Source organism: Bufo gargarizans, chromosome 8 (assembly GCF_014858855.1).
Source record: "Bufo gargarizans isolate SCDJY-AF-19 chromosome 8, ASM1485885v1, whole genome shotgun sequence".
NCBI classification, from domain to species: domain Eukaryota; kingdom Metazoa; phylum Chordata; class Amphibia; order Anura; family Bufonidae; genus Bufo; species Bufo gargarizans.
The window spans coordinates 170,761,877-170,785,247 of record NC_058087.1 but is presented as its reverse complement, the minus strand read 5'-3'; the positions used below and the strand labels follow the sequence as shown (position 1 = coordinate 170,785,247).

At 42.6% G+C, this 23,371-nt stretch overlaps 1 protein-coding gene across 2 annotated transcripts in view; it reads right to left on the bottom strand.

The window, feature by feature from the left end:
* Positions 1 to 2,058: 2,058 nt before the first annotated feature.
* LOC122944558 (mitotic spindle assembly checkpoint protein MAD1-like) overlaps positions 2,059 to 23,371 on the bottom strand; it is a 381,207-nt gene continuing 359,894 nt past the window's right edge. For both annotated transcript variants that reach the window (XM_044302963.1, XM_044302962.1), the window contains exon 8: positions 2,059 to 3,200. In XM_044302963.1, the coding sequence (XP_044158898.1) occupies positions 3,042 to 3,200 (159 nt within the window). In that variant the 3' untranslated portion in view covers positions 2,059 to 3,041. The remainder of the gene's footprint in view (positions 3,201 to 23,371) is intronic.

Sequence of the window (23,371 nt, the reverse complement as noted above, 5' to 3'; positions counted from 1 at the left end):
CACAAGTTTCCCGCTAACACCCAGAGTGGGGGGACATTCTGGGGGTTAAATACGGGAATCTCGCCCCTCATACACACGAAACTTGTAAGTGTACTCTGAGGTACTCTCAAAAGGTTTGTACAGGTTCACGACATACCTTGCCCGCTTGTAGGGAACATACTAGCGGAAAATGAGTCTCCCCTTGAAAGCAATGAGAGACTCATCAACAGCGACCTCCCTTCCAGGTACATAGGCCTCCAAAAATTTGGCCCTGAAGTGATTGATAACAAGCCTAATTTTGTACAGGCGGTCATAGGCAGGATCACCTCAGGGAAGTCCCCACTCCAGTACTGGCTGACACTGTTTTTTTTTTTTTTTACTAGGCCCATGTGCAGCACAAGGCCCCAAAACATCCTCATCTCGGCTGCACTGACCGAAGTCCAGCCACTGAACCTAGCCAAAAAGGAGCCCGGGGGTTGAGCATTGAACTGTTGGGCGAACAAGATGTTTGCGCCACTATCAGATTCACAAAGTGGTCACTGAAAAAAATAATAAAAAAGTCATATTCAGTGGAGCCCACTGTGCGCATCTGGATTCCTGGTTGGCCAACAAAGTCAGGAATCACAGGCTCAAAATCCTCTGGGGTACACCAGACAATTTCACCGGTAGGGGGCTCAGGTGGACTTATCTGGTGGGCCGGAAAACTAGTACGAGCCCCAGGGCTGCTCATACTAGTGTAGGCCACAGGGTCCCTGGCATGGGGGTTCTCCTGTCTCCACATCATCAGTAGATGATGAGGAGGACGCGGATAACAAGAGGAAAGTGGGGTCATCCTCGGCCGAGAAAGTCTGGCGGGCCATATGGGAGTGTGTGTGCGTGTGTGTAAAACTTTATTTAGTGTGTGTGTGTGTTCACATTCACTTATAAACCTAACAGAAAAAATATATAAGCGGTGGGGTGGGCGATGCCCTAACAGTGGCCGGATGCTGAGAGTGCCAGCCACAGTCAGCGCACGCACACAATTTTTATTTATTTATGTGTGTGTGGGGGCAGAGGGAAAGCAGCAGCACCCCTGGGGGGGGGGGTCTAGGGTCGCACAGCTAGGTGTGCTGTGGACCCCAGACACCCGACGAGGGTTAAGCACAAAAAATAAATAAAATACTTCCCCCCTCCCCCTAAAACTATCCCTCAGTCTTCCTGCCTAATCGAACCTTTCCCTAAACCTGTCCCTGCGAACTTTTGAGTGCCAGATGGCACTATGGTGGCTCACGTGGGGGTGCTGGGCTCAGAAGTGGACAGACTGACTACTCTCTCCTGGCTCCACGGAAGCAGTGTGGAGGAGGAGAGCAGAGCTGGGGGAAAGTTAACCCCCGCCCGCCCAGCCAATAAGATGCGATCCTGAGAGGTGATGTCACCGCCACCTCTCATGATCTAAGGATGGCGATTGGTGGTGTATTATCACACCACCGAAAGCTGAAGGCATCTGTGTTGGTCCCATGTCCATGTGTGCCCACACTGCGTGAAAAATATATGCAAATGAGTCTATAGGCGCAACGGGAGCTCAGTTGTGTCTGCAACGGCCGGGCCCTCTGCACTTTGACAGGGCCAGGCAGGCATGACCACTTTTACCCTTCCTGGCCCTGTCAAAGTACAGAGGGCTTGGCAGTTGCAGAGAGAGCAGAGCCTCTAGGTGTAACGGCAACGCCCCTGTTGCTCCTTGAGGCTCATTTGCATATATTAAAAGCATTTTTCTCAGCAACGCGGGCACATAGAAACAAGGGTCCAACACAGATGCCTTCAGCTGCCAAGTGCACATGTAACAGGTCAGCCAGTGTCATAAATCAGTGGTGATAGATCCAACTACTATTCTTTCTTTTACTGCCGGACACACTCCTCACCACTGCTCCATTTAAGCTTCTCCGAGCCGAGGTCTTCTGGCTGGAGGACTAGGGTCCTCAGTTCTAGAGATGAGTGGGGCCCCAGTGATTTGGAATCCCCCACTATTCTTACATACAAAGTAGATAAATGTTTTATGCCAGAATACACCTTTAAGGAAAACTGAAAAACATATTAATCATAGAAAATTGCTTTTAATGGTTGAAACAGCCACAACAGCTTTATAATAGTCAGAAATGTTACAGCAACAGGTCTGAATTGATGAATAGATAGTTTAATAATCATCATTATCAGAAGACACTGAAGAAAGAAGTCAGGAGGTCGGTTTCTTGACGTGACACTGAAATACCATGATAAGGAGTCAAGCTGTTGCATACGAGCCTTTGGTAGCATAAGAAACGGCTCAAATGCCATAATGAATGGGCGCACCGTAACCTTTTCAATTATTGATGCTGTGAAAGGCTGCAGTCAAATAAAGTCTAATCCATACCCGAGGGACCAGCATTTGACTTTACAGAGTCTATGCCAGCCAGTTAGGAGAGTCTTCCACGGCTAATGTCAATGCTTGTAATAGTGCTCTGGATAGTATAGGGCAGATTTCATCTTCACTTCTATCTAGACTAATACATTGTCTGGATCTAACGCCTATGGACACTTTCAACTAATAGGTCATAAAAAAAATGAGAGGGGTTACAGAGCAAACTTATCTAAAATGACCCCTTTTTACAGACACTCCATTGGAATGAAGGCCTCTAAAAAAAAAATTATTAGCCATGATAATATCACCTCCCATGCATTTACCACACAGGTCAATGGAAACGGACTTATCTCATGAGCAAACTTATTGTCTCGTCCAAGCTAAATGGGTTATATACAATAGTGGCCAACATTTATCAGTCCGTTAAGCATTGTTTATCTAAAAAAAAATACAAATCCCTGCAAAAATATGTATTAATACAAAATATTGCATGCCCCTGAAGTAGTCAATAAGACAAAAATATAGCAAATAATGACTCCTGCCAACACCGGCCTTCATAATATTCATCTCGAGCGCCCTGTTACTTTGACATGAAATACCAGTGGTGTGTAGTTCTGATAGAACTCATTATGTGTGGTAAAGTACAGCAAAGGTCTAGGAGAGGTAAGGGACAGGATCTAGACGTCTTCTAGGCGAAAGTTTGACGGCTGAAGAGGTCAAGCGTGACAGCACTCAAGAAAGCTGGAATACTATTCTGGTGATGCAGATGAAGATCAATGAAGTCCTTCAAAGTCCTTGAGAAGCTCGTTTCCAGTAGTTGTAACTTTCCACCAGATGGACTTGTTGACTGTGAAAAAAAAGAAGAAAAAAAAAGGGTTAAAATGATTTCCTCCTTTCTTATGCATCATACGATATATACGCTGTATCTAGCGTACCAAAGACTAGAGGGCCCTTTACATAGGCCGTGAATTCCACCGACTGTTAAAAAAGCGTTCATAATAATGCCAGTTAGCAATTTTGGGCGGTTTAAATGTACAGACGATGAACGAGTGAAACGCTCATTCATCGGGTAATCCAATTGTTTGTGTGTACACAAAAATGATCATTTACCGGCAGCAGATTGTGCTGTGTAAACATGATCTCCTGCCGGCAAATGACGAATCCTTATGGGGAAGGGGCATGCTGAATATCCATTGTTTTATATGGGGGGTGGGAGATAAGCCATCGTATGGGGCGTCTGGGAGAGACTTCCCCAGTCCAGAACGGGGCCTTTAGGAAGTTGCTAAAAAGGACCTGTAATGTCTCCTGACATGTCTGTTTTTGCAACCACTTGCATTCACCATGTAATAAAAATTCTGAAACCTCTATTAGGACTATTGTGCCATTCCTTTATTATTCCTGCTAGAAGTTAGAAATGAATTACTAGCAGTTTGCAATGAGGGTCCAGATGGGTGTTAATAGTTGGGGTGTGTCCCTATCCAATCAGTTAGTGCCAGATTGTGCTCCAGAAATAATATTATCTGGGGAATGCAACTAGCTACGCAAAGGTGTTATCTGACTATTTGTAGCTCTAGATAGGTCACCAGCATCTGATCAGTGGGGGTCCGACACCCGGGATCCCTGTGGATCAGTTGTTTGTGAAGGCCTAGCGCTCCTGAGAGTGTTGGCCTTCTCGCTGCTTACCCTAGGCCTGGCATAGCTGACCCCCATTCACTCCTCTATAAATAGGTTCAATCGCACCCTGTAGTTTGGCAGCATAAGCGCATCTTTGAGAGAAGCCAATGATGACAGTTTTATGATTTTTTTTTTTAGGGAAAGAAAAAACGTGGTCCACCATTGCTCAGCTCAAGTAGATGTTTCAGGGACGCTTTATGACTGCTGGAAACTTCCTAACCTCTCTACTATTAAATGTCACCCTGACATATTGCACTATTGAGTCAGAGGAAAGTCTATCACATTTATTTGTGCTTCTTTTGTTTTTGCTTTTTGTGCAAGGTCATAAATGAATACAAGACAATGTGACAAGAGCGTACACGGTAGACAAAAGAAATGCCAGTGTGCAACATAACTGCTTTGTCAGGGGAAGACAATTAGCATAGAAATGGCATCTCGTGAAGATGAAAAGAGGAAACACATACAGTAGTCCTAGAACGCAAAATGCACCAGAAGATAAAAGAGCCTCCCGACCGCAGGAATGTAACCTGCTACAGTAATAAGCTTCATCTATACACGGTAAAACTCAGAAATTCCAATGATCCCAAGTATAACGGCACAAAACAAAACCTTACTACTGCCTAAAAAAGCTACTGTACCCAATAAAAATACAGGCTTATTGAAGAACGAGTTTTAAAGGGAACTAGACGTGTCCTCTATAGCCAGGATCAGCAACTCCTGGCACTCCAGCTGTTCTGAAACTACAGCTAAGCAAGTGTGTACGCTGGGAGTTGTAGTTTCACAGCAGCTGGACTTTCGATGATTACTGATCCCTGCTCTATAACATTCATAGGTTATCATTAGCAAAGGCCACCAATGTTGGGGTGGTAGGGGTCTGACCTCCAGGGATCAGCATGATGATGCGGCCACGGATCTTTACTGAATTCTGCTTACCCTTCATTGCAATGCAACTCATCAATATGGCTGGATGTGACTTCAGTTTGTCCACATCCTTATGCTGATCGACGAGGAGGGTTCCCAAAGATTTTAGTCTCATTGTCCAACCTTAGGACAGGTGATTGTTGGGTCACAAAAACCTATACTGGTCACCTAGACAAGTTCCTCTGAACGTTTAATAGGAACAGTATGAGATCAGAAAAACATGGCTGCTTTCCTCCAGAAACACTGCCAACATTATCCATAGCACGACTCTATGTACTGTAGAGGTGGGCAATGTGGTTGGTATGGGTCACTTCGAAAGTGTGGGCTTAGTATTGGTTGTTCTTATCCCCATTTTAATGTGTGGATAATAAATAGATACAGTGGGGCAAAAAGTTCTCCCACTTAAAAAGATGAGGCCTGTAATTTTCATCATAGGTATACCTCAACTATGAGAGACATAATGAGAAAAAAATATAAATAATCCAGAAAATCACTGTCTGATTTTTAAAGAATTTATTTGCAAATTATGGTGGAAAATAAGTATTTGGTCAATAACAAAAGTTCATCTCAGTACTTTGTTATATATTCTTTGTTGGCAATAACAGGGGTCAAATGTTTTCTGTAAATCTTCACAAGATTTTCACACACTGTTGCTGGTATTTTGGCCCATTCCTTCATGCAGATCTCCTCTGGAGCAGTGATGTTTTGGGGCTGTTGCTGGACAACACAGACTTTCAACTCCCTCCAATGGTTTTCTATGGGGTTGAGATCTGGAGACTGGCTCGGCCACTCCAGGACTTTGAAATGCTTCTTACGAAGCTACTCCCTCGTTGCCCGGGCGGTGTGTTTGGGATCATTGTTATGCCAAAAGACCCAGCCATGATTCATCTTCAATGTCCTTGCTGATGGAAGGTGGTTTTCACTTAAAATCTCACGATACATGGCCCCATTCATTCTTTCCTTTACATGGATCAGTAGCACTGGTCCCTTTGCAGATAAACAGCTCCAAAGCATGATGTTTCCACCCCCATGCTTCACAGTAGGTATGGTGTTCTTTGGATGCAACTCGGCATTCTTTCTCCTCCAAACACGACGAGTTTAGTTTTTACCAAAAAGTCCTACTTTGGTTTCATCTGACCATATGACATTATCCCAATCCTCTTCCGGATCATCCAAATGCTCTCTAGCAAACTTCAGATGGGCCCGGACATGTACTGGCTTAAGCAGGGGGATTCGTCTGTTACGGCAGGATTTGAGTCCCTGGCGGCGTAGTGCGTTACCGATGGTAGCCTTTGTTACTTTGGTCCCAGCTCTCTGCACGTCATTCACTAGGTCCCCCCGTGTGGTTCTGGGATTTTTACTCACCCTTCTTGTGATCATTTTGACCCCATGGGGTGAGATCTTGCATGGAGCCCCATATCAAGGGAGATTATCAGTGGTTTGTCTCCAATTTTCTAATAATTGCTCCAGTTGATTTCTTCACACCAAGTTGCTTGCCTATTGCAGCATCAGTCTTCCCAGCCTGGTGCAGGTCTACAATTTTGTTTCTGGTGTCCTTCGACAGCTCTTTGGTCTTGGCCATAGTGGAATTTGGAGTGTGACTGTTTGAGGTTGTAGACAGGTGTCTTTTATACTGATAACAAGTGAACTTGTTAACGATTAGAGGACAGAGGAGCCTCTTAAAGAAGAAGTTACAGGTCTGTGAGAGCCAGAAATCGTGCTTGTTTGTAGGTGACTAAATACTTATTTCACCGAGAAATTTACCAATTAATTCATTAGAAATCCTACAATGTGATTTCCTGTATTCTTCCCCCCCATTCTGTCTCTCATAGTTAAAGTGTACCTATGATGAAAATTACAGGTCTCTCTGATCTTTTTAAGTGGGAGAACTTGCACAATTGGTGGCTGACTAAATACTTTTTTGCCCCACTGTAAATAGATGCATAGATACGAGCAGCTACAGGGGAAGATGGATAGGAGCACCAACACCTTGTGCTGCATTTAGTTAGGAATCTGGGGAAACCAAGCAGCACCCAAAAGGAACCTAATTTCTTTGCCAAGTATAAGGCTAAGTTGATTGGCTGTCTATTGTAGCTTAGCCTCATTGAGCTGAGCTTCAATACCACACACAACCCATGGGCCAGAGTGGTGCAAATTCCAGAAGAAAGCAGCTGTAATCAACACCTTATGAGATATATGAGTAAGGTAGGGCCCTTTAGCTCAACGTTATGAGGGCATCTAATGTAACTGAGAATGACCCGGTGAAAGGTTCACGTTAATGGAATGCTGCTCCCCCTCAATATGACCTCCACACCTTTACATTGGTGGCACTAGCATCACAACTGCTGAGGTTCTCTTTTTCAAATTTCCATTAATGGTTTACGTAAAGATCAAAATTTGTAGAGCGAAATGGGAAGAGATGGTGTGCAAAAGCAAATATAAATCAGAAATTATAATCTTAAGTAATTACATGGTGCTGAAAAGTGGCTTAATTACTGTATATCAGACTCCGGCGTTAAACAGGTAGGCCCTGGAATTACTCGGCTCTTGAAGCTAAGGACAAGCTTTCAAAAATAAAACTCAGGTGCCGTGAGAATTTGAGTTCGATTCCTGCCAATCCCCCTCCACCAAACCTGTAATTTTTTTTCCTGTTAACATTGCTGCTTTTTTTTTGCCTTTAGCTGTGACTGTGCTGTAAACCAATCTGCAATCATCAGCACGTAGCAGCTGCAGACAACTATAGGAACAATTATTGAATTATTTATGACTGGTTATTACACCAGTCTCTTTCCAAAGCTTTAACATTTTTAATCACTTTAGAAACTAAAAAAAGCTTAAGAGTTTAATCAGCGGGAAGGAGAAAGCATAGATTTCTACATAAAGAGAACTTAAATATAAAGCCTTGCATTGCAATGAGTGCTGCATTAAATAACCCACATTGGAACACGACGGGAAGCCATTTTAAGGGTCTGAAACAGAGGAAGTTACAGCTCCAAATGACCTGCAGATACCTTAATGGTCAGATATGATAAACTCCATCATCAATTCACATCAGTGATGAAAGAAAATATAATTTTAGGGAACAGTAGAGTGCTACTTCTATGATGGCCACGTGTCAGAAATCAAGGGCATGTCTACACGTATTTGGCACAGTTCATATTTGTGTTGTCCCTTCCAAGAAGCCACAATGCTGTGCCGCATCTTTTGTACAGTGGCTACCACTGGCGCCCAATTGCAACCATCAAAGTATCTGACAGATATATATGTAACGCCAACTACAGATGGAGAACAGTTTCACCATCAGAATGTCACAGTGAAACCTCTGAGATGACCAAAAATTGCAGCGAAGAGTCATCTTCTAAGCAAGTGGTTCTGACAAAGTTCAGGCCAGTGAGAAAAAATAGCTCTGTTCACCTGTGTCCCGCTTAATGGAGGCACGGACCATAAACCCGAATTAGGCAAGATTAAAGTCCGAAAAAAGTCCAGCTTTGAATAAAAAGCATTACATCTTTATTCTTCAAAAATCATGAATAATAAAATCCAAGTATGACATCATACAGACAGGATAGCGTTATAGTCTATGCATTTCAGATATCAAAATACAATCCTTACTCAAGTTCAGGCCAAATACGAAAGAAAAAAAAATCCCAGAAATATTTGCTCTACATCAGGGCTGGTCTTCTCAAAGTTTTTGGAGTTCTTTGGTGAAGTTTGATCATACAAATTTTAGTCACATTATTATGACCACCAGGTAAAATCTAAATTAACCGCTATGTGCAGCACAGACAGAAGCTAGATGGGCTGGGAGTGACTCAATAAGGTTCTAGTAGGTTGTCACAGGTATCAGGAGCTATACTGACTGCAGTGCATGCCACATCTGCTGGGGGCTGCATGGTGTAACATCCCAGAGTTATGTTATGAAACTCTTTTACCCCGCTACAACCTGTTAAGTGTATCTACATTGTCATCCTGTGTAATTTAACATCACATCCTCACAAATGTGCATTATAAACCCTTGTTAAATGTAGTCATCCATTTTTTCAACTCATCCCGTTTACCCATGACAACGAGAGCCACGTGTACAGACAGCCTATCGCACACCTTATGTAGCCACCAAAGCCATCTCATGACATATGACCTCCTTCATGAGCTACACACTGCCAAAGTACAAAGTAGGAACTGGTCATAATAATGGGACTGGACTGTGCTCATGGAAAACACAACAGTACAATGGCTAGATGATTGGTCTAATTTTCCTGGGTGGTATAAAACCACATGGCATACAAAAGGCAGAATTGGAAAACATCACGTAAGATGGACATTACAACTAACAATCTGGCCGCATAATTTGGAACGTGGTCGATGTTTGCAAACACTGGCACATTCGTTGCTGACCAGTGGAGTGTCCATGAAACAAACTATGAAAGACCAAAGATTTTTTGGTCACACTGTCTTTCACCACAAAATGCAGGGCAATCTGTGGGCAGCAGGTTATAGAGCAGGAGAAGCTGAGCAGAATAATATATAGTTTTGTGGGAAAAGAATTGTCACGCCTGTGTGTGGGAGGTAGACACCACACCAGACGAAGAAGGAGAGGGAACAAGGAACAAGGCCTGAAAGCAAGGGAAATCAGTCAAATCCCTAGTCACAGTCCTGACAGGCTTTCAGTATGAACAGACCTCAAAGGCCGGTGAGTTCATAGGCGTGAGTTCATAGGCAGGAGTACCTAGAGTCCTAACTCACCCTATAAAGACCCTGGCGATAGTGACAGGACTGAGACTACCTGTTCCTCCAGAACGGAAGGACGACCACAAGTCTCCCTCAGGCCTACAACAAATGGCAGGGGAAAAACAACACACAAATAAACCAAAACAAAATGCTAAAGGGAAAGAAAACACTTAACTTTCCAGTAGCTATGGCAGCAACAGGAATTCAGCCGAGAACCAAACACCAGCAGACCACAGATACCACTGAAGCTATAAACCGCACAGCATTGTGGGAGAAGCGACGATAAATAAGGAACGTTAAATGACCACAATAGCAACACCTGGAGGTTAGAGGTGTGGCCAGAATCAGAAACACCACAGACGTCTATTGATCCACAAGGAAACCTGTCAGATCAAAGCACGTGTTGCCAGTCTCACAGATCTTCTGTCACCCACTGTTGCGGGTACGTCTGTATGTCTCGGTACGTCCGTGACAAGAATCTATTCTCAACACCTTTGCCATTTTTCCAGAAAGTGGGCTGGGTGTGGGCAGAAAGAGGTGGGCTGCGTGCAGGATCTCTGTAACCCAACTTAGAAAAATGGTGCACATTATACCAGAGATCTTCTGCAGCTCCTGTCTAGAGTCGAAGTTAGTTCTGAAAAAACGGTCAGCAGAAGATGAAACAAACTTATTAAGAGGCGGATCTTCTTAATAAAGGCATATGAAATTACAGTCTTTAGTAAATGATCTGTAATATGATTGAACACCTCATAGTCCACATACCGATGCAAGAATATAGATAAGAGTTGGTGTCCTTTTTTTGTTTCCAACAGAATGGGGGTGCAAATGGGTGCAAAATAGGTGGCGGAATTGCTCATGGCAGATCAATCACGTTGTAGCTTTGAGTTTCCAAAAAGCCTTTGAAAAATGAGATGAATCAGACTGGCTGCTATGGGCAAACATTCTATTTTTTCTTTGCAATATACAGTATTACATTTCCACGTCTCAAGTTACTTTTATGATCACAAAAATTCACTTGCTGCCAGCAGATGAAGATATGCTTAGATCTGGCATTGAATCTGTATAATGAACTTGTGACATCACTGGGCAAAAAAAAGTCAGCTCACTGTGGACTAATATATGAAGGGTTACAAAAAAAAAAGTAAAAAAAAATAAATCGAAAAAAATCAAAAAGATGTAAAAAATTACCAGAAAAGGTTTTTCAGAGATTAAGATATGAATGACCATTTCTCAGGATGGGGCATCCGTATTAAAAAAAGAGGAGGACTTCTTCTTGTAGTTTACCAAGCGCAGCTCCATCCACTGTATAGTGGCTGTGCTTGGTATTGCAGCTCAGCCCCATTCACTTGAGCTGTGACTAGGCCATGTGAGTGATGAAAGTGAGGTGACTGGCCTAGGAAGAGGCGAAAGCACTTGGTCTCTTCAAGCAGCTGATCGGCAATGGGTGCTTGTAGTCTAACCCCTGCCTGATCTGGTATCAATGAGCTATCCTGAGGATAACTCATCAATATCTACATTTTGGAAAACCCCTTTAAAAAATATCACTGCTGTTATTGCAGTGGCCAGGTTTGGTTTGGCCCCAACTGCTATGCTAGGTCCCCCAGACACTGTCGAGATGTCATCATGTGTTGCTGCTCTCTGGAAGGGATGGTAAGGTGTGGTGCACCCCAATGGGAAGTAAGTCTAGAGAGTCTGGGTCTCCAGTAAACCAGTGTGCTTCTTTACTGGAGGAATTTAGGTGCAAAACAATACAGGCGAGGCATGCTCCCTGGCAGAAGTAGGGTTTGATGATGAGAAAAGGCCTGAGCTAGCTGGCTCTCTTTCTCTCAGAAGGCAGGTACCCTGGCCCAAGTCTGGAGGCTCAAAGTCTGTAGCTCAGTAGTCCGGGTGGCTCCTTATCACAGGGCTGGTGACCCATGGTCTGTGGCTCACTGTCCCCATCTCAGAGTCTTCTTCTAGTCACTTATGCAGACCGGCAGAGTCTCCTCCTCCACTGTTCCCTAACGGCAGAACACTATGGGCTCTGACTGTTCTCCTTATATATAGTTTCTAGCAGAAATTGAATCTTCTAGTGGGAGGGGTGGAGAAGCTCAGCACAAAGAGTAACAAAGTTACTAACCCCCTCTGTCATAGACTTACATTAGAGCTTCAATGATACTTCAATGGCAATGACACAGCAGTTTTTCATACAAAAACAAGTTTTCAGGCATAACTACAGAGCTAAACCAAACATTCAAAAGTTCAGTCTGTCTGGTTTTGATGGTAAACAAGTCTGTCTTTTTCCCTAAAAAACATGCTCTTCTTTAAACCCTAAGGCTGCTGTGGAAAATTACCAACTTCTCATTCATTCAAAGTCCCAAAAGTTTCTCAGTAATCATTAACCCTTTCCACAGAGCCTCAGGTCAAATACAGTGTAAATTAACGACATACATCACAACATACATATAAAATACAGGTACACAGTATTAAACAGTATATGTCTATTCAAGTTAACCCTTTCACGTGAAATACGTTAATAAATTTGCAACGGAAAATAGAGGCAAATGTCCACAAATGTCCAGACTTCAAAGTTTTTGCTTGAGAATTTCTAAATGTCAGAATTCCAGTTCTCAACTGGACAAAGTGTAGGGACTACTGAAAACGAGTCACAGAGACATCTTGTCAGGAAAAGGGAAGCAGGAAATAATGAGGAGCGAGCAGGCGCATTTACATAATGAAAAGTGTGTGTTCTAAAGACAGGTGAGATATAAATGGCACCCTTCATCAAAGCAAGAATCCGAAGCATCACTGTATAATCAAGCCTCAGGGACTTGGAAAAAAAATGTACACGCCGACGACATAAGCACATTCCTTATAATAGGTTTAATTACACGGACTCTGCATGACAATTTTTATGTAAGACAGAAAAGAACCTCCACCTGCAGAAGGTTTGGTGAGCAGATGATTCAAGTTTTGCCATTATAACTACAGTAGACATCTGTACATAAAATGATTTTTGATGGTGGTAGTCTTCTAGAATAATCAATTAACTTACAGAAAAAAAAATATATCTATTAGGTTGGACCACATTAGAGCTTCAATTTAACGACATAAATGGCACCCTTCAAACACTGCTACTACTAGGACTCAGAAAAAACGCTTAAAAGTTGATCATTTTTGAAAACTTACCCGCCACCTCATGCATGTTTTTAAGCAAGATTTAACCCTTCACATGCCCCTAAAATGAATTATTCCTAAGCCCACAGCTATTGTAGATATTTTTTTGTGCCAGAAAAAACGGGGCTGATTTTTCAACCCCAACACAAAGCTCTATTCTCATCATGGGCTGTCTCTCGGCATGGACAAGAGTGAGGGAAAACACAGACAAACCACTTTGACATTGAGTTTTCAGCACTTTAAGACCTCATGCACACGACCGTTGTGTGTTTTGCGGTCCGCAAAACAAGGATGGCCTCTGTGTGCCTTCTGCAATTTGCAGAACGGCACGGACAGCCATTGATATAACTGCCTATTTTTGTCTGCAAAACGGACAAGAATAGGACGGGTTATATTTTTTTCGATGCGGACCACGGAACGGAGAAACGGATGCGGCCCTATACAAGTGAATGGGTCCGCATCCAAGCCGTAAAAACTGCAGCTCGGATGCGGACCAAAACAACTGTCGTGTGCATGAGGCCTAACACAGATGGTTTGTTCTTAGGATAGGCCATCAGTGTCTAACTGGTGGGGGAAGGGGGGAGGGATCTGCCTCCTGGGACCCCATTCAATGTCGGACCCCACCACACTCATGGCCAGCCTTCACGTACCAGGCACCAACACTCAAACAAATCATCGACTATGCCTACAGACATGGCTTTTGTATTTCAACCCAGGTTCCCAGACAACTAATGAGCCACCACAGCCATGTGCTATGTAAGGCCCCATGCACACAACCATATCTGTTTTGCGAAAATACGCATGTGGTCCGTGTGCCGTCTGCATTTTATCTGCAGACCCATTGTATTATGATTCATGTGCTTTCCGCATCCGAATGTTCGTTCCTCATAAAGAAAGAGCATGTCCTATACTTGTCCGCAAAAAAGTCAATGCTTCAAAAAAAATAAAAATGCAGACGCAACACGAATCCCATCCGTATTTTGTGGATCCGCAATTTACGGACTGAAAACGGATACAGTCATATGCATGGGGCCTAATGCAGGTGAAAACACACACGTGCATTGTCTACAAGTTTTGTTAAAATTCGATAATATCTTGTTATCTTTATGTAGTGTTCCTACAGAGTGGTTTTGCTGAAGGCTCCACTTTAGGCTACAATCTATGTAATCAATAGAACAAACTAATCCACTGGCACCCAAGTGTGAAATAAAACTCTGTCCCCGCACCACACCCCAAGGAAGGGAAATTTATTATTTAGCAGTTAGAGCCAGAAATCCATTAAGATTTTCAGAAACCTTAAGGCAACCATTACACCCAGAGGCGATCGCTCCTTGTACTGCGTGAATACTTATTTACCTCTAGGTGTTAAAAACACATAATTTGAGTTTTCCATACATCTGTATTCATTCAAGTAGATGGGGATAAACTAAATTATTAATGAACCTAATGTATTAGTCAGCCATTCTTAAATATAGGAGGAACTTCCTAAAGGAGTCCCGAATATCCCAGGTAGCTGAAGAAAGTGATGATATCCATGCATTATCTGTCATTGTTTCCCAGAGTAGATTTCACAAAACGCCAAGGCTCAGGAGGTCGTCACCAGAGTTCTGTGGCCTGACCACTGATATGGCATCCTGTTCGCACTGTGCATGCATTAGAACCGTTTGGCGACATGTACAGTGTAAATGAAAGAGCAGGGAGCTTGGGAGAGATTTATTTTCCAATGGCTTTGTTGCATAACTTTCCCTTGCAGCTACTCTCCGCTCTTCCCCTAGTTGGTGAAGGTAAGTGCAGCTTTATTATGGTTCTTAATACATTTTGGGGATCTCTAGACGACTAGGCTCCTAACACTGGGGTGCTATAAAATGGTCATAGGGGTCATTTTTGAGTCTGCTTATTGTTACATAGCAGCCGCTGCTTCACTTGCTGGTCTTGAGTTTCTGTATCCCGGCAGAGCGGACCCGCCTCCTTGTCTCCCCTTCCAATTTGATATGGCTTCCGTGCCTGAACAATAGGTTCCATAACTTGCCAAGTTCCTATGAAGGTGTGCTGACTATTGTCCTGCCCCTGTACAAACTTTCTGTCTGTTTAGTTAATTCTGAGTTAATATTGAAGGAGTGAACAATTATATTTATTAAAATATTACTTTTAATCTGTTATCTAAAATAAATTACCCTTAGATAAACCAAGATATAAATAAATTCAAACATGTGAAATAGGAACACACAGTGCACGGCGGCACTCATATAGATAAACCGTGGTCCTACCGCTCTGGCGACAGGTCCCTCGATATAGCAGCCTGGGTCCAAATAGAGACGGATCAGTTTCCTCCGTGGGCTTGTAGTAACCAATCGTTGTCAGGGTTGTTAGACAACACCTATTCGCCCCCAACTGTGCCCCTGTGGTGGCCCTAGCCTAGATTAATCAGAGCAGCCTCACCACAGGGCACTTGTCCTTATAAGGGCGACCCCATCTGGAACCTGTCCCTAACTCAAAGACCTATGTTTCCCTACTCTATTCCCGACATGCAGGTTTCATATTTGCATCAATAATCATCAGGGGACAGAGAAAATCAGGATCTATGTAGATGATCTCAGGGTAGGTCATGTGAAAAGTAGGTGGAACGACCAATATTCTTCAACGAACATATGCTTCAGGGCATGACGGCAGTACCGGGCTATAAATGTTAGTTAATTCTGACCATTCGCTGCCTGCCCTGACCTCGGATTGTTTGCTGTATAGCATGTACCCTGACCATAGCCTGTCCTGGACGACAATGTTGCCTGACCCTTTGGTGCTCTGAACCCCGCGGGTCAGCTGTCAGTCATACAGAGACTACTCCAGGAGTGGTGGAGCCTACTGGTTCAGCTGTAGCGAAGTCCAGATCCCTGCCCAGGGATTAAAGGGTGAAAACCAGGTGCTGCCAGGATAATGCCCTTAGGGGTAGCCCAAAATCTAATCTAATGGTTGACACAGTGGTTCCACACCCACTGCAGTAACACTTTTAGACTGATCCATACTGGTCGATGTGCTCAAATGAAGCTGTCTGAAGTAACACCAAGAATGCTACGGTTTCGGGGATGGAAAGAAGAGATAAGGAGGACTAGTTAGGGATGTCTAGCTGATTTGAGGCTGCATATGGCCTGAAAAAGTTTCAGAACCACCATCCATGAAATATCGCCTATACATATCCAGTGTTATCAATCCATGTCATATCTGGCAATGCAGCAGAGCTGAATTGATCACTTAACACAGCACATTATAATATCACAATGCATTATCTGTGGTTTCCCATTGGACTCCAATTGTGTTACCTCTCTCCATCTTTCTGATACACCATGTATCTGGCTATGTTCTCATAGCATTGGGAACATGTTGTATTCATATCACAGAGGTGAGAGAGTGAAGCTGTTATGTCAGTACATGAAGGCAAATATATGATGTGTAACGGGGCTTCAGTTCCTCCTTAGTATATGAAAATACCCTTGGATTGGACAGCAGGGCTGGAAGCAATCTGATATTGGAAAAGCAGTTTTCCGTCCCGGGTCCCTACTGAGTGATTTATATTTTTCTTTCTTCTTCTGACAACGTGATTCATTTGTTTTACTTTTTAGCCATAATGGGAGAAGATCCCATAAAAACAGCCTAGTAGTGAATTTATTATATGGCCAATATGTCAAGTCATTCATATTGAGCGATTTGTCCCAAAGGAACCAGCACTTTCAGTATAACATATTAATCCAAATTTCTAGAAAGTCTTAGATCGAAAATGATCTCTCTAATCGGCTTGTTTTTAATAATACATTTCTTCAGTATAAATATTAAAATAATTCCCACTTCAGACGTTGGCACTCGACTAAATCCAAAAAACCTTTATAGTCATATGAACATCTTCATAAGACCCTTTATTTTTCCTTGTTTAACGTTGTGTCTTTTTTTTTATTTAGCTCAGACAACCCCATTTAATCCATTAAGGATGGGTCTTAAAGGGGTTTTCTAGACTTTAGATAGTAATAATCTATCCTCAGTAGTGTTGAGCGAAGCAAGCTTCAGGTCCTAGATCTGAAGTTGCTTTGGTCAAAACTTTGGAGATCCGTCTCTGTACAGCATTCAAATGTATGGGTTCTGCCGAGGTGCAATTAATTATCTCCTAAGTCGCGCAAAACTTAGTTGAATAACTTCGGACATCGTTTATTCGGTATCCAGGTGCCGACTTCAGATCCCAGTTTTAAAATAGTTTTCAAGTAAAAAAAACTGAAGTCCGGAGTTATTTACCGAGACTTCAGAGATAACTAATTTCACCTCCGCCGAGCCCATACATCAAATGATGCTTTGACCGAAGCGACTTCGGATCTATGATCCGAAACTCGCTTAGCTCAACGCCAATTCTCAGGATAGGTCATCAATATCAGGTCGGTGGGGGTCTGACAACTGGCATCCTCGCTAATTAGCTGTTTTTTTTGCAGCCTCTGGTACTGGAAACAACACAGTGGACATTGTCAGAAGAACGGTTTGTCCACTATGTAGAGGTAGTGAGAACTTGCTGCAGTTCAGCTTCTATTTATTCAAATGGGAATTCTCACTGTGTATAGCGCAGGTACCTCCCATGTGCCCACACCAAGGACTTATCTATACATTCATTTGTCGGAACAAGGATATAAAAATAAAAAACTCAATTAGGAAGAAGTTTTTACTCTTTGCTTTTAGTTTTTTTTTTCCCTAAGAATACATCCTTATGATAGGCCATCAAGGTTTGATCATGTAGGTCCAACTTCAGGAACCTCCACAGTCTAGGAGAATGTTTCAGCAGACTGTTCTGCCACTTCTCAGTTATCTTGGTCACCAACACAAGAATAACCATCAATAATGGCAGCCAATTCAGTACTCAAGATATAGACCCATTGCATTGTCTTTACAAGAGTTGGCTCATCTGATACATTGGTGCCTGATAGTGGCTACATTAGGTGCATTAAGTAGCCACTGTGGTAATGACACAGTGCCAGTGGGTAACCTATTGCCAGATACAAAGTTGCCAATAGTGGGGCCCACCAATTGCCAGCAGTGTCAATTTTCAACTGTCCCACAGAAATAGAGGGTGGTCCGCTCTTTCTTTGCACTCCTTTCTAGAGACAGGTGCGGGTCTCAGAGGTGGGACGCGCACCTATCAGACATTGATGGCATGTCCTAGCACTATGCCCCCAATGTATGAGATGGGAAAACCCCTAAAAGGTCTTCATTCTTCCGTTTTGCTCCTCTCCACTACTGGTTGGCATTACAGGTCTATAAACCTTTATTTATATCCCACCTCTTCAGACAAGCCTACAACCAGTGACCCTGCTGCCTTTATACCGTCATGACCAACTTCACCCGCACCTACTGTGTCCTTCTCCCATACCATGTAGATTGTAAGCCCTCACGGGCAGGGCCCTCTCTCCTTCTGTACCAGTTTAATTCGTTTTGTTTATGATTAGTGCAATTGTCTGTATTATGTATGTATACCTCTTCTCATATGCGCTATGGAATGAATGGTGCTTTAATAATAAATAATAATAATAATTTAAAAATCTGGAAGATGCAGGTGTTAATATGGGAAGATGTGGGTAATATGGGAAGATGTGGGTAATATGGGAAATTAATCTCTGCTCTCCGTCACTCACTAATATACAGATTATAGGGAGGGGACATACTGAACAAAATTACAGTAAGAGGAAAAACAATTCTCAGTTAGAGAGCGCTAAACTGGCAATCACAAAATGTATTGGCTATTTAATGCCTTTAATCCAATTTAATTGACTTGAATAAAAGAATTAGATCATCAGGCTCTAGTCTGCTGTTCCGTCCCACCTAGCGTCTCTGATGATTAAAAGACAAAGATGCAGTTGGCTGGATATTACACCTGCATGTGTGTGTTGAGATTTTCTTCTCACTCTTTGGGCAAATGCCAGTATTTAGGAATTTATTGTATCCTGAGAATACCTCTGTCTTCATGAAAAACCTCAAACAACTTAAAGGGGTTGTCTCACTTCTGCAAATGGCATTTATCATGTAGAGAAAGTTATTATAAGGCACTTACTAATGTATTGCGATTGTCCATATTGCCTCTTTTGCTGGATTGTTTTATTTATCACATTATACACTGCTCATTTCCATGGTTATGACACCCTGCAATCCAGCAGCAGTGGTCGTGCTTGCACACTCTATGAAAAGTTGCTGACCCATGCCCACTCCCATGGCAGAGGCCGACACCTTTTCCTATAGTGTGCAAGCAAGACCACCTGTGCTGGATTGCAGGGTGGTCATAACCATGGAAATGAGCAGAGTATAATGTGATGTAAAAATAAAAAATGCCATTTGCTGAGGTGAGACAACCCCTTTAAAAGGTAAAGTCAGGCCTTACATAAAAATAAAAAAAATCCTGAGGCAGCAATTGTCATATAATAAAAGATCGTATACTCACACATTTCATCCCCCACCAGTCTCTAGTTCATTGGCTGCACTGATGATGTATACCTGTATACACTACATGACCACCGCAGCCAATCACTTAACTCATTCAGTCTCAGGTGTCTTGGATATACAGGCATGTCATTGCTGCAGCCAAGATAATAATGTCATGACTGCAGCACAGGCGCTGGAGGTGATGAAGGATGAAAATTGCTGGCGTGGCGGCATTTTTTTTAAAACTCAGACAACCCCTTTAATTACTGTCAAAAGGTACTGCAGATTCTCACTTGTGGACAGCTACTCAACACGCTCTTTGGAGGAACAAAGCACCAGTGTTAAACCATTGAGAAGCTTTCTTTTAGATGATTTTTCAATGGACATTCTGGAATAGGAAGGACTATTTAACAGTCATGTGGCCTAGGTGGAGATCAGTCCCATTCAAGTGAAATACCAAGAACAGACAGTATCTCATGGAGGGCACTGTGCTTGGTGAGCTGCGAGAAGACCATAGAGCTCCACTGCTTCCCCAAACAGCTGATTGGTGGGGAAGCTGGAGCCCCGCCAATCTCATATTGATGACCTATCCTAAGAATAGGCCATCAGTATGAAAAACCCTTTAGGGTTTATGCAACTAGGACACATTGACAAATGAACTCCCTAGGTTTGACATTTGCTCATAGACAATGAATTTATGGATAAGTAAATGGTGAATCATCTATAGTCACGAACTACAGCACTTGGTGATCTACATAAAAATGTCACTCACAGAGATGTTCCAGAATCCAGCAGAAGGAAGCCACATAAGCAAAGGTTTGAGCATTGAGAGACTGGCCTGTGACATATTTGAACACATAGACACATATGTGTGTACTACTTATAGATAACTTGGTTTCTGAGGGCTACATCCTGGGAAACGATTCTCCATCCTTAGCTACAAGTCTTTCCCGGTCTCACTAGGACATTGGACGATGCTTGATTTCCATAGAAATCCCAGCCATCACATTACCAGGGTATCCATAAAAATGAGTGTATGCTTTTGACCTATTGCTATCCATTCATACTCCAAAAACAATACCCTTCTGTCGAAACTGACTCAATAGGGTATGTGCTTGAGCAGAGGATTATGAGCTCCTATGACTTGTGGACTACGTAGAATACCGTATGTTGGCAAGACCTAAAAACGGACAAGCTTGTTTCATCGTGTGACATTTTTGCATCTGGGTATAGTTTGTCCTATAGGGTCACCCAGATCGCTATGTTCTTCTTAACAGACACTGACTCAGACCACAGCAGAAGACTAAAGAGGATTAAATCTTGGGACAGAAGAGAAGAAACATCAGAATCTGTGAAAGTTAAAGAAAAAATTAAAGTAAAATACGTATGTAGGATACAGAGTACGGCACTCTTTAAAGCTGAAATGGACTGTCGCTGCAGTCGAAAGAGACTACAAAAGGAAGAACACAATAGAGAAACATTATAGCGTCTCACTTTCAAAAAACATTTTTTCCCTTCTGACGTGATGTTAAATACTTTTGTGTTATAAAGGACACTTGCGAGTTACTGCTGACACCAGAACAAGAGAATCCAAAGATCTAAGTAAAGAACACTGAGCTACGACACAAACGCTCTTTTCTCTAAGACTCCAGTTTTACAATCTGCAAAGAACTTAATTGGTCTCCCATTGTTATTCTTCATTAGTTAGTCTCTGTACAGAGCTGGGAGCTCGGAGCTGAAAAGTGCCAGTGACACCCATAGTTCTGCAACGAGCAGATGTGACATTAACAATAATGGTGGACTGGCGTATGGGACAAGTATCTTCCACTGGTGAAAAGAACAAAAGCTTCATAACTTCAAGAAGTCATGTCTGGAAAGGAGAACTATACCGGTGGTAAAGTTCTCTAAAAAAATAATAATGGAGGAACGCACACAAGTTCTTATTGTAGTCAGAATTAAGGCGCACGGAATATAAAAGCCTTGTGAAGGATTCTATACTCCATACTGCAGAACTGTCTACTGTATGTTCGGCCTATGTCCTCTTAATATCATGTGGTTTTACAAAGAACTGTGGGTAAATCCAATACATGTTCTCCAGGACACAGATCGCTCAATGTGACCATGTCATTCCTCATGGCCAACAGGTTGGGAGGACCTTAATTCGCATTTGGTGTAAGTTACTTAAAAAGGGGCATAGTTCATTGGGTGGAGTACCACCCAAGGAACCACATTACTGTGTCACTTTATGGCTTAGACTCCATTTACTTCAATCGAGCTGAGCTGCAATTACCAGGCACAACCCATGGACAGATGTGAGAACCTATGCACCCCAATATTTTTGTGATACTGGACAATCCCTTTAATATAAGCTCACAAGGTACCTGGCACAGCCAAGTTTACCAAGGGAATTGAGCATTACATGCCGGTTTTTCAATTACATGGCCGTCTATGCTAATACATGGATTAACAGAGTCTGCTATAGAGAGAACCACTGATTTCTCGAGGCTCTCCACTGCCTCTGAGTAAAGGACCTTCTCTATGATGTCCATAGACCCTGCTACTGCATATGAAATGTTGTGGAAATGATACAACCTATTTGACACTAGCTGCAAAGTTCATCTTATGTAAACTCTGCTAATTTCTTCTTTTATGTGTCTGTAGTTACCTCCATCCACATCAGTATAGACAGTTTGGTCAGGAAAAGGCATTTTTAGATGCAAAGATACCGATAGTCAAAGTATCTTCAGCATTACCCCAGACACTGTCACAACATCTTCTCTTGTGCTTTCCTAGGGCAGACATCTAATCTGAAACAGGTTGACGTGCAGCTTAGAAGATTTACATAGCTTAAGAAAAACTATGCTTTTCCGGCAAGTACTACTTCCCCACTGTGCTGTGTACAAGATTCTCTCCCACCTGTAATGTTGGAATCGTAGTAGTTTGATCAGAACTAATAACTCATTAAAAGGTAAAATGTTTTCACCAGGAAAGTACTTGGATAAGTATGTGAGTCCTGTCTTGTCCTCTTGGAAGGAGATATTTCACTATGATTCAAGTTTAGAGCTGTCCAAGGTACTGATACCCTCAACAGACAATTACATCTAAATACATTTATGAAAATATCTGTAGAAAATACTTTAAATATAAGGTTGATGGTTCTACCTTTACGGCTGTATACTTATCTGGAGAGTGGGGGACTCTCTCTGCAGTACAGGACAAGCAGCAGATGATAAAAGGAGAAAAAGCCAGGAAAGCTGTATGTCTCTCTCCTTTATATCCTGTGGAGTATGAGGTCCTCTCACAAGCCAAACCAGGGATGGCCAACCTGCGGCTCTCCAGCTGTTGCAAAACTACAACTTTGAGCATGCCCAGACTGTCCACAACTATCAGGCTTGACAAAGCACAGAGAGCGCGAAACGGCTGTGGCCTGACTTTTGCAGTGCCCTGTATCTGACCCCTGCTTTTATTTTCAATAAAGCCTGCTGAAAGATTTAATGGTGAGTGCCGCTACCTGTTTTCTTATATCACTATTGTCTACAACTATCAGCCTACAGCAGGGACATGGTGGGAATTGTAGTTTTACAACAGCTGGAGAGCCGCAGGTTGGCCATCCCTGGCCCAAACTAATAATGGGCAATCATGGTCACAAAGGTATGCGTAGGCAGGTGCTTTTACACTCAGCCCGATGAAGGGGCCTTTCCAGCCTTGAAACACTATACTATAATGCATTTGTTTCTTACCTGGCTTTCTTGTAGAAATATCAGAAGTCCTGTGTATAGACATCATTGTGCAACCTAGCTACTTCATGAGACACATGACATTCTAATGTGTAAATGCAGAAGGACAGACCAAAATTCAGGCAACGGTCCGTAAACTGTAAAGTATCAGTCTATGGACAGAGTGGCAAAAGAAGGAAAGACTATAGGCGGCTTCTTTTCATAGATCTGACAAATTTAAAGGGTTTTTCTGGGGCCCAGCAAGTCCCACAAGGTCATTTTGAAGTTCATAGAAAACACCTGTAGGATAAAGCTTGGAAAAAAAATTATTGTCCTAAAGTTGCATGGATAGACCTTCCTGAACCTGGTCATGAAAAGCTCCTCT